The sequence below is a fragment of the Mustela nivalis genome (genome assembly GCF_964662115.1).
Source record: "Mustela nivalis genome assembly, chromosome: 13".
Classification (NCBI taxonomy): domain Eukaryota; kingdom Metazoa; phylum Chordata; class Mammalia; order Carnivora; family Mustelidae; genus Mustela; species Mustela nivalis.
Genome location: NC_139032.1, coordinates 60,288,619 through 60,301,191, shown reverse-complemented (window position 1 = coordinate 60,301,191; position 12,573 = coordinate 60,288,619). Strand labels below are relative to the sequence as shown.

The following is a 12,573-nucleotide window of genomic DNA, read 5'->3' as shown; positions in this document are numbered from 1 at the left end:
AATTCAGTATATTGCTGTAACTAGAAGTAATTTCCCAGTATCTTTTTTTTTTAACATTAGAAGTAATTAGTATAAAAGGAATATAATCTTACTACAAAATGTTTAGAAAACAAAATTACTCATTATCCATTCATTCTAATCCACCCCATGTTAGCATTGAAAAATATTTCCTTATTTTCTGCATGTCATATTCGTAACAATTTTTATCATGATTTTAACATATATTGTTCCAAGCATTTGTCCATGTTGATATGTAGTCCCTGTGACCATCATTTTAATGACTGCATATTAATCCACCAAGCTGTTCAACTGTTATTTACTTCCCACATTATTGAGAATTTAAGGTACTTCCAACATGCTTTTAGAAAGTTCTCTGTGCAAATGTGTTCTTTCCCCTCAACAGTTTGGATTTGAGGGATGAAGGTGAAAGAGGCTTAGCAATGGGACTGCCATAATTCTACACAGATCATTAGCCCAAAGACATTGCAAGACTATCATAATACATGGCTGAGGTTCATAATGATGACCCTGATATATGAAGAGAAAAGGTAAAATCATATGTAAGTAAAAAAAGGCATTTCAGAAAGATTCTAATCAAATGGTTAATATAGCAAGTTCTGAAATTAAAGGGATAAGATTCATAAGGGATAAAATTCACAAATCATAAATTCATATCTAGCACTGCTGGGCAAGAAATTACAAATTTTCATTAACTTCCAAATTAGAGTATTTTGTGTCATACTAATAAGCTTTATTATTTCACTAAAATACTAACCTGATATTATTTACACAGTCTTCATGAGCTTCAGAAAGTGTTTTTATGTGCTTTGAAGATATAGGGTCAAAAAGCAGAACTTCGGTCTGTTCACAAGCAACAGTCAGCACCGACCTGAAAGCAAAGGACACATTTAGTTTTCTAGCATTCTCTTATTATTGATATGCACACTTATAATTACACAAACTATAATGCATAACTTCTTTTTGCCCATGTTAAAACCAAGTATTTGTAAGACTGAAACTATCCTTTTTTTTTTTTTTTTAAGATTTCATTCATTTATTTGACAGAGAGAAAGCACAAGTAGGCAGAGGCAGCACACAGATTGAGAGGGAAAGGCAGGCTCTCCACTGAGCAGGGAGCCTGATGCGGGACTTGATCCCAGGACCCTGGGATCATGACCTGAGCCCCAGGCAGTCACTTAACCGACTAAGCCACCCAGGTGCCCTGAAGCTATCTGTTCTTGACAACAGTAGGAAATGGACTCTCAAAATTATGGTGGAGCAAAAACTGATACAGCTCAGGTTTGGAGAGTACCCGTATCTATCATGTGTGTACCTTTTGATATGTGTATCTTTTGACACAGCAATTTTTTTCTGGGAATTTAATCTAAAGAAATAATCATTTATAAATACAAAGAAGCATATATAAAGATATACCTCACCATAATGAGAAACTGAAAGTGACCTAAATGTATGTGAAAGAAGGAATGATTGATCATTTAAGCCATGGTATGTAATACTCTGCAATATCATGCAATGTTTAAAAAGATAGGGATAGTTTCATGTGGATATGAAAGAACTCCAAGACGTTTTTAAATTTTTTTATTTTTTGGAGAGAGAGAGAGAGATAGAGTGCATGTGTGAGAGAAAGCTGGGAGGTGGGGGTGGAGAGGAGCAGAGGAAAAGGGAGAGAGAGAGTCCCAAGCAGGCTCCATGCTCAACGTGAAGCCCAATACAGGGCTTGATCTCATAAGAAAGCAAAAGCAAGAGTCAGATGCCTAACCAACTGAGCCACCCTGGCACCCCCAAAACACATTTTTTTTCTTTTTTTTAAGATTTTATTTATTTATTTGACAGAGAGAAATCACAAGTAGATGGAGAGGCAGGCAGAGAGAGAGAGAGAGAAGGAAGCAGGCTCCCTGCCGAGCAGAGAGCCCAATGCGGGACTCAATCCCAGGACCCTGAGATCATGACCTGAGCTGAAGGCAGCGGCTTAACCCACTGAGCCACCCACGCGCCCCCCAAAACACATTTTTAAATGAGGAAAGCTGGTTGCACAGATGAGGCAACTTAGGAGAAAAAGTCATATATGACAAATTATATATATATTTTTTTGACAAATTATATATTTCTTTATCAGTATCTATTATAATGTACTGAAAAGGGTTTGGCATATATCCTACCAAACCAGTTAGATACAATCAAACTTATATATTTTGTCCTTCATGCTTTTCAGTATTATCTCTTGGTTCAGCACTTTCCCGTTACAAAGTTATATTATTATAAACATTTTATAAGCCACATTTTGATTTCTGAAAATCAACTGTTTTTTATTTATTTTTAAGTCTTAGTTTTTTTGTAGACACTGGTCTTTCGGATTCAGATCTAGCAAATGAAATCCTGAGTCTTAAAACTGTAGGCCTTCCCAATTTACAGTTCCAATAACAAATGGAATTTGTATATTTAAGATGAAAATAGTGAGACAGGATTTAAAAAACAATTTTTTTTTTTTAACTTATCTCTATACCCAGTGTGTGGCTCGAATTCACAACCCCAAGATCAAGTTACATGCTCTACCAACTGAGCCAGTCGGGTGCCCCCAAATAGATTTTTTTTTCTTTTTTTAAAAGGTGTTATTTATTTATTTGACAGAGAGAGATAGTGAGACAGGAAACACAGCAGAGGGAGTAGGAGAGGGAAAAGCAAGTTCCCCACAGAGCAGGGAGTCCGATGCAGGGCTCGATCCCAGTACCCCAGAATCATGACCTGAGCCAAAGGCAGACACTAACAACTGAGCCACCCAGCGCCCCCACCCCCCGCAAGACAGAATTCTAAAAAGCCAGAAGTTTCTATTCAGAATAAACTTTTTAGATAAAGTGTGAGGGGGAAAATCTAAATTAAAGTATTTTCCATATTTAGTAGTCATGAAATTGTCCTTTAAAAGGTGTCTGCTCTGCATAAACCCTTTTTAGAAATATCTGGACTTCAAAACTTGAGAATCTGAAGGACTTTTGTGCTAGTTGACCAGCATGAATAAAAATTAGTATCCATTAATTTTAGAAGATAATAAACAGCCATCTCTTGTTGTTCCTCACAAGGGTTATGGAATGAACTTTACTCCTTTTTGTGCATAAAAGTGAATCAGGGGTGCCACTGGCTCAGTCGGTTAAGTGTCCAACTCTTGTTTTCGGCTCAGGTCATAATCTCAGGGTTGTGAAATTTAAGTCCCACAGCAGGAGGAGCAGGGTCCTCTGTGCTGGGCATGGAGCCTGCTTAAGATTCTCTTTCTCTCTCCCTCCTCCTCACCATCCTCTACTCTCTCCCTTTCTAAAACAATCAAACAAACAAACAAAGTAAATGAATTAGTGATTCTGGGAGAGTCTTGTTAAGTAAGAGATGTATAAAAACCACAGTCATTTCTTTGTTTTAATACAATCTATTTTTGTACATGGCCTGATTTGTAACTTTTTAAAATGAGTATCAATTGTCCCAAAATCAAGACTATACTTTTCTCATTGGTTAGAAATGTGACCTTGATCACATATGCTGGTTTTTTTGGGGATGCTATATCCTATTCTATGCAATACCACCATACTATTTTAATTTCTAGAAGGTTTTATATATGTAAAGCAAGATGAACTTTGCTTTATGAACATTTTTTCAGATGGCTAATATTATACTTTCTTAATGTTTTCTGAACATTGGGGGTGGGTGGGGGGCTAATAGTATGCTTTGTCATCTAAATGAATTTTAGATACAGCATGTCAGATCCTACCAAAAAATCTTGTTCAGGGGCTGCCTCAGTGACTCAGTTGGTTAAGCAACTACCTTCAGCTCAGGTCATAATCCTAGAGTCCTGGGATCAAGTCCCACGTCGGGCTCCCAGCTCCACGGGGAGTCTGCTTCCCCCTCTGACCTTCTCCCCTCTCACTCTCTCTCTCACACTCTCTCTCTCAAACAAATAAATAAAATCTTTAAAAAAAAATCTTGTTCTTATTTTTACTGGGATGCACCGACTTTATAAATTTGGTAGAATTTATATAATTTAATATTGAATCGTCCCACCAGTAACATGTCTACCTTCCCACATATTTGAGATTCTCATAGCATGAGTATCTTATCAATTCTTGGACCTTTAAACATCCTTATACATTTCAAATCAACTTATCAAGTTATGTACACACACTCACATACAAATCTAGCTATGATTTTGAGACTATGATAAATCTATAGAAGAGTTTGCAGAGAGAGCACCTAGGTGGAATAGTGGGTTAAGTGTCTTGACAAGTGGTGATCCCAGGACCCTGAGATCAAGCCCAACTGAGGCTCCCTGCTCACTGGGGAGTCTGTTTGTCCCTGTCCTTCTCCTTCTTTCCTCCGCCCATACCCCTGCTTGTGCTCCTCTGGTCTCTCTCTCTCAAATAAACAAAATCTTAAATAAAAGATTTTTTATTTTTTTAAATAAAAAAAAAGTTTGCATAGAATTGAGATCATTACAATAAAAAGTCTTTCAGTTTATGCACATGGTGGGTTTTTATATATCATGGAGATTTTCTCCATATGGGTCACGCCTATCTTCTTAGATTTATTCCTGGGTGTCTGACACTTTTTTAATGCTTTTATTAATGTTCTTTTTAAATTTTTGCTTTCTTTGTTGTTGGTGTGCCAAAATGCAAACTGGTTTTAAAATTATTTATCCATCAATCTTGCTATTTTAATACCTTATCAGTAGGTTATTTTAGGTCTTTTTTTTTTTAAGATTTTATTCATTCGACAGAGAGGGTAAGCACGAGCACAGCAGGCAGGAGAGGGAGAAGCAGGCTCGAAGAGCAGGGAGCCTAAGGAGGGGCTCAACCCCAGGACTCTAGAATCATGACCCCAGTTGAAGGTGGATGTCCAACAACCGAGCCACCCAAGCACCACTATTTTAGATTTTCTCTATCGATGATCATATTATCTACAAACAAATGCTTTTTTCTTTTTTAATACTTTTTTTGTTATTACACTGGGTTAGAACTTTCAGTATAATGTTAAATAGAAATGTTAATATTAGCAGGCACTCCTGTCATGCCTGATTTTCAAGAATACATTCACTGTTTCATCATTAAGTACAATGTTTGCTGTGCAGTTTGTTTTTCTTTTTTGGGGGAGGTAGATTCCCATTATTGGATTAAGGAAGTTCTACTTCAAATTTGCTGGGTTTTTTCAGTAATGTATTTTCAATTGCATAAAACAGTTTTCCAGCATTTATTAAGATTACCCTATATTTTCCCTTCAGTATGTTAATGTAGCTACTTACATTGTTTTATATTCTACACTTTTCATTTCTACCATATTGCTTAATTCAGTTGGCTAAAATCGTGGGCTCACATTTCTGGCTTCCCTTCTTTTGCAGATGTTGGCCCTGCAATTTACTAACTGTCATAATTCTCCAATCCCTTCAAACATAAGCTTTTTCTATCTTACATTAAATATTTTATATTTTTTCTAGCTTTTCTAATTATTCTCTGTTGAAGCGTTGGCCCAAACCGTCTACTTTATAACTTCTAGAAAGCTACAATCTCTGCCTCTTGCATCTGAATATTGTTGGATTTATCTGAATGTTGTTCAGAATGGTAATTCTGAATATTGTTTACTTGGGGGATTCTTTTAAGACTTTATGTATTGAGAGAAATAGCACAAGTGAGTGGGGAGCAGTGCACAGGGGGAGGGACAAGCAGATTCAGCACTGAGAGAGCCAGAGGTGGGACTTGATTCCCCACAACCCGGAGACCACGACCCAACCACGACCCAAGCCAAGCGGAAATCAAGTCGGGACACTCAACTGACTAAGCCACCCAGGTACCCTGGGGATTCTCTTGATCGGTATGTTTTTCATTTTTGTCTTTTCAAAGACAAAATTTTCTCTGTTGAGTATTTGTATTGAAATTCTACTCTTGGGGCGCCTGGGTGGCTCAGTGGGTTAAGCCGCTGCCTTCGGCTCAGGTCATGATCTCAGAGTCCTGGGATCGAGTCCCGCATCGGGCTCTCTCCTCGGCAGGGAGCCTGCTTTCCTCTCTCTCTCTGCCTGCCTCTCCATCTACTTGTGATTTCTCTCTGTCAAATAAATAAATAAAATCTTTAAAAAAAAAAAAAAAGAAATTCTACTCTTTGTTACTATATTTCCTTCCTTCTGCTTTCTTCAGACTTACTTTGCTATTATAGATAACTTCACTATTCTCAATATCTTGAGATGGATACTTAGCTCATTAGTTTTCCTTTTCCAGTTTATTAATAACTATAATTTTCCTGGTAAGTATTTTTTTATTTACATCCTACAAGTTTTGAGACATATGGTACTTTCATTATCATTTAATGTTAAATATTTCTAACCTCTATCATTTCTTATTTGGCCCATATGTTATTTATAAATGTTTCTCAGCTTGAATAAGTTATCTTTTTGTTATTCATTTCAAATGGTCACATTGTACTAAGAAACTGTACTTCCATGATAACATTTTGAAATGTGTCCTTTTAAGTGAAAAGCTATAAATCTTCCATTTTGTTTGGAAAAAAAAAAAAGCAAGCAGGAGATAGCTGTTACAGTGAAGTATGGTATTTTTAAAAAAGTTTAATATTCAATAGTAATAAAAATTAACATTATGAATAAAAACTTTAAAACATTTTCAAAGTAAACTAACCTATAGATTATATATGCCAAGTGATAGTTCTAATTAAGTTGCTCATCAACTAGTTTCCATTATTTATTAATTTTTAGAAACTGTAGCCATAATCTTTTCTTTGACCCAGATGCCCATGTCTGCACCAAGAAGAGACATAGGTAATTGCATAAAGCGCTTCCAAGAATGCCCACATTAATTGGTTGTCAGTAAGTAACTTGGAGTCTTCGTTAGTAAAAAAATTATTCAGCATCAACAGAATTGTTCATGGAACTAAATCCTCTTCTTTTTTTTTTTTTTTTTTTAAAGATTTTATTTATTTATTTGACAGAGATCACAAGTAGGCAGAGAGGCAGGCAGAGAGAGATGGGGAAGCAGGCTCCCTGCTGAGCAGAGAGCGTGATGTAGGGCTCGATCCCAGGACCCTGAGATCATGACTGGAGCTGAAGGCAGAGGCTTAACCCACTGAGCCACCCAGGCGCCCCACTAAATCCTCTTCTTTTAAGGTTTTGCTCAAGTGGAATTAAAATTTTTTAGCATTTATAATGCTTGCGGTTAAGACTATACTTTCAGGGATCGTTTCTATAGTTTGTTACTAGCGAAGTTTCTCTGAACTTATAATGCTTGTGGTTAATTTTATATATGAAACATGTATTCAATTATATTAATAACTAAGCCACAAAAATAATCTGTTGATATATCATGTTTTATTATATCAGACCTAATCCTTCAGCCCAGATGAGATGTAATATAATACAAAAGTTAAGAGCAAGCCAGGATACAAATCCTTCATGTTTAATGACCTTTCTGCTTCTATTTCCTCAACTAAATGTGCTGGGTACTGAGATTTATGTTGGTGGTCATTTTTATTAACAAAATTAGTGTTAGGACGCCTGGGTGGCTCAATCAGTTAAGCATCTGCCTTTGGCTCAGGTCATGATCCCAGGGTCCTGGGAATGAGTCCTGCATTGGTTTCCTTGCTCAACGGGGAGCCTACCTCTCCCTCTGCCTGCTGCTTCCCCTCTTTGTACTCTCTTTCTCTGACAAATAAAATCCTTAAAATAAAATGAGTGTTACTGACACCTACGATGGGCAGATATTTAGTGGGTTTTAGCAAACTTATTCCACTAAATAATGGTGAAATTCATTAATAATGATAAAATTATGGATCTCCATCCCAGAAGTGATGACATCCATACATCATCCCTAAAGGCCCCATTCATTTGCTGTGGATTCTTTTCAGTCATGGAAGTACACATTATGCCAAGAGAGTTAATTTGTGCCAGCAGTAGTGTTATTACTTTCATCTGACTGCCCTGTTCATCTGTCTGGATCTCCCCAGAGGATGCAGTTCTCACAAATGACTATGTAAGAATGACCAGGAGGGTGCTTGTGAAAGGCAGACAGCCCCACACTGAGGGAACCCAAATGGTCACTGGGCATTTGCCTATAGATTTTTTTTTGTTGTGGGGAGGGATAAGGAACAATTAGCACCGATGCTGTAGCCCTCAAGTAAGATGTATTTTTCTCAACTTGCAGTGCCAGCTCTTAACTCTATAGCTGCTATATAATGGGTTACTCTGGGAGGTTCCATGGAAGACACTCAATGTGCTTGGGGCAGTAACTATTCATCCACTATGGACATATATCAATATTTTAACAACTGGTACAGCTGAACCAATGTGTATTAGCCGCGAATCAGGCCTGAATGCAGCATACTGCCCTTCAGAGCAAGATTCTAAGTGATGCTGTTCTTAATTTTGTTTTGTGTCTGCCTGAGTTCTACTATAATGTACCTCAAATTCTTCTTCTATGATAAATTTGTTTGTTTTCTCCTTGAAGTTACCAGTTTTTGATACATATATTTAGATCTAAAAGACTCATTCAAGTTAAAAACAGTTTTATCTTCCATGTGAATTGAACTTTTATCAGCATACAGTGACCTCCTACCTCTAGTAAAATTTTTTGCCTTAAAGCCTAGTTTGTACATTAATATAGCTCACCAGCTTTTGTTTAGAATGTATTTGATATATTTTTGTCTATGCTACTAAACATTGAGTACTATTATATTTATTATAATTAGTAACATTTGGACTTATTTTCAGCCATTCTTTGTGCTTTAAAAAAATTATACCTTTTCTTTTTTCTTTTCCTTTCTTGCTTTCTCTTGGAATATTTTCTTCTCATTCCATTATTTTTTCCTCTAGTAGGCTGGAGATAATATATTCTTTCTTATCTTTTAATCTTGCAAATTTTAACATGTAAACATTAAAACCTACAATTAGGGGCACCTGGGTGGCTCAGTGGGTTAAAGCCTCTGCCTTCGGCTCAGGTCATGATCCCAGCATCCTGGGATGGAGCCCCACACGGGCTCTCTGCTCAGCATGGAGCCTGCGTCCTCCTCTCTCTGCCTACTTGTGGATCTCTGTCAAATAAATAAATAAAATCATTAAAAATAAATAAATAAAACCTACAGTTAATATGTTAGATACTCCCTGAAGAAAGTGAGAAATTTAGAACATCCCTTCATAATTATTTTCTCTTTGTTAATTGCAAAAGACAAAACTGAAATAAGATTTTTTTTTAAAAGATTTATTTATTTATTTATTTGACAGAGAGAGATCACAAGTAGACAGAGAGGCAGGCAGAGAGAGAGGGAGGGAAGCAGGCTCCCTGCTGAGCAGAGAGCCCGATGCGGGCCTCGATCCCAGAACCCTGAGATCATGACCTGAGCCGAAGGCAGGGGCTTAACCCACTGAGCCACCCAGGCGCCCCTGAAATAAGATTTATTTTCACATACTTATTTCCCACTTTCTTTGTTCTTCATTCTTTCTACCATCTCAGACCTTCCAGTTGAAAACTCTTCCCTGTAAATGTAGAATTCCATTATTGAAGGTCTGGTGGCAAACCCACTGGGCTGTGTTTGTGTATGTATTTATTTAATCTTCAATTTTGACAAAAATGAAGAACCCATCTTTGATGGGTATAGACATCTAGATTAGCAGTGCTCCTCCCAGCATACTAAAAATAATCACTTCTGATTTGCACTATTATTGGTGACTAACTGATTATTGTTTCTCATAATTACACCTTTGAGGTCTTTTTTGGCTAGCTTTTAAGATTTTAATACTGGTTGTTCTGGAGTCACTGTATATGTCTAAAAAGGACTCCTGCTTAATCTGTTGGGCCTTTTAAATCATGGTGTGGTGACTTTCTTCAGTTCGTCAAGTTCTCAGCTATTATCTCTTCAAAGTTTTTTCTACCCATTATCTATCTCATTTTCTTCAGGAGGTCAAGTTCTCAGCTATTATCTCTTCAAAATTTTTTCTACCCATTATCTATCTCATTTTCTTCAGGAGGTGACCAAACATATAGTATGCCTTTTCTCTCCATGCTCCATGTCACTAAACCTCCTTTATATTTTCAACCTCTGTATCTTTTTTATCTCCATTCTAGGTAATTTCTTCATTTCTATTTTCCAGTACACTACTTCCCTCTATAGCAGTGCCTAATGTGTTTTCATAAAGGATACCTCGACAAAGTCCCATATATTATTAACTTATCTATTAACATCGAATTTCATTTTTCAAAATGTTATCTTGAGGTGATACACTTATTTTGATAAAACTGTTTCTGTAAAATATTTTTTGAATTCTTAGAAATTACCTCTACTTCTTGTATCCTTTCATTTCTTTTTTAGTGCCAATTTTTTTCTAGTCTGGTCTTTACTAAATTCATATTTTTAATTCTTACCTTCTATGTCACTTTTCTTTCCCTGTTCTGAGAAATCCTTATAAATCACAGTGATAATGGTACCCAGTAAGCTGATATAACCTATATAACTGAAGGATGTAAGAAATTCTCTCATTTAACACAGATGTCTTTCTTTCCATACAATTAAGTCCCATAAAAATCTAGAGCATATCAGTAGATGTAGTAAGAATAATAAAAAATTGTAACACAACTATTTTCACGTATCACCTTGGCATAAATGGAAAAGAATGGCAATGTGCAATGTTGGCAAAAGTATGGAGAAATAAGCACTTTCATATGTGTGTGATAAGAATGAGAACTAGTAAAATCTTCACAGAGGGCAATTTAATAATAGGTATCCAAAATCTTCATAACTTTTCACTCAATCTAGAGAATTATTGAGGACATAAATCTAAAGATTTTGTTTATAGAGGTTTTATTTAAACTAATGAAAAATGTTAAATAATGTAAAAATACAGTAACGTAGGTAATTTACAATATATTGTCTAAAAAAAGCAGGCAACAAAATAATATGATTAAAATAAACATATGCGGGGTGCCTCAGTGGCTCAGTGGGTTAAAGCCTCTGCCTTCGGCTCAGGTCACGATCCCAGGGTCCTGGGATCCAGCCCCGCATTGGGTTCCACACCCCCCCCCCCCGCCTACTTGTGATCTCTGTCTGTCAAATACATAAAATCTTAAAAAAAACAAAACAAACAAACAAAAAAAACTCACACACGCAGGGGTGCCTGGCTGGCTCAATTGCAAGAGCATTTTACTGGACCTCAGGGTCATGAGCCCTACACTGTGTGTAGAGATTACTTAAGTAAATGAATAAAACCTTTAAAATATAAAGAAATAAAGAAAAAACATATACACACAAAAAATTCCTTGGATAGCCATTTAATCTCCGGGATTATAAGTGATGTTTAGGTCCTTTTTGCTCATTTATTGCCTAGGTTTTCTAGAGTATGTATCAATTGCAAATTAAACAATACTGAATTATTATTATTATTTACATTACTAACTATTTTAAGTACCAGAGTACCTAACTACTTTTTACAAAACTGTCTGTAGGGGATAGTAATTGTCCAGATTCAAACAGAACTATCAGTAATATATTTCTCATTCTAATAGCACTGGCGATGGAAATTCTTTCTTTAGAACTCATTCTACTCCTCTCATCATGTACCGAAAATCTCACTTCCAGAGGGGAGAAACAGCTAGCTACTTCTGAAAGCCTGACAGAACAGGTAGTAGGATGGGAGGAGAGGAGTTGGGGGATGGAGAAGACAGGAACCAAATGTTTATCAGGAACAGATTCTTGGTACTTTGAGGAGCTTTAGGAACAGGGTTTTGTTGGGAGAGAGAACTGGAGAGGGGATGTTACATGAATAAACTGCAGTAGTTTCTCCTCCCTGACCTGTATTCAGATGCACATTCATTGCTACAGGTTCCACACAACTGCTGCAAGTAGAAACCCCAGCACCAAGTGTAATTACGAAGATGCATATGCATAAGTGAGATGGAATATGATACAACTTCTCACCGTGATTTCATATTCTGCTACTTTTCTCCTTTTTCAGCATATTTCAGGTTTTTCTTTAGCAAAATATATTGCTTTGTTAAGCCATCATTTTTCAGCTTCTCTAACATGACACAGTGGCCCTTCAACCACAGGTTCTTTGACACACTATTTCCTCCATCTGAAATACTTCTATCCCCTCCCCCACCCGATCTTGGTTAATTCACCTTCTACTCATTTTTTCTGTTTTTGGTTAAATCCCATTTCTTCAGGGAAACCTCAAACACCCTAGTGTACAACCGGTTCCTTCAAGCCTTTATCTCAGTTTATAAATATACATTATGAAATATTTAGTATGGTTATTAATATCTTGTTGAACCAATAAATCCCAAGCTTAATAAAAGTGGTGCCATTGATTGGTTTTGCTCACCATTGCAACCTCCGCATCTGTAACACAGCAAGTACTCAACACATATTTGCTGAATGAGGGAATGAATAAATGAACTAAGCAAATGACTAGAATCCCAAGTCCTTGATCAGGTAAGAGTTATACTGTCTTCTCAGGGTAGCACTGTGCATAAATTTTTTCCTTTGTTGTTGTTGTTCGTGTACTCAGCAAAGTTTTAAAAATACACATTA

The 12,573-nt window shown here is 36.5% G+C and overlaps 1 protein-coding gene across 3 annotated transcripts in view; it reads right to left on the bottom strand.

Moving 5' to 3' along the window:
* Positions 1 to 12,573, bottom strand: part of DCAF10 (DDB1 and CUL4 associated factor 10) — a 47,585-nt gene that overhangs the window by 33,789 nt on the left and 1,223 nt on the right. For all 3 annotated transcript variants that reach the window (XR_014301731.1, XR_014301732.1, XM_082694876.1), the window contains exon 2: positions 776 to 889. Coding sequence is in view for 1 of the 3 variants with exons in the window: in XM_082694876.1 (XP_082551002.1) it covers positions 776 to 889 (114 nt within the window). In the remaining 2 variants the exon portion in view is untranslated. The remainder of the gene's footprint in view (positions 1 to 775; positions 890 to 12,573) is intronic.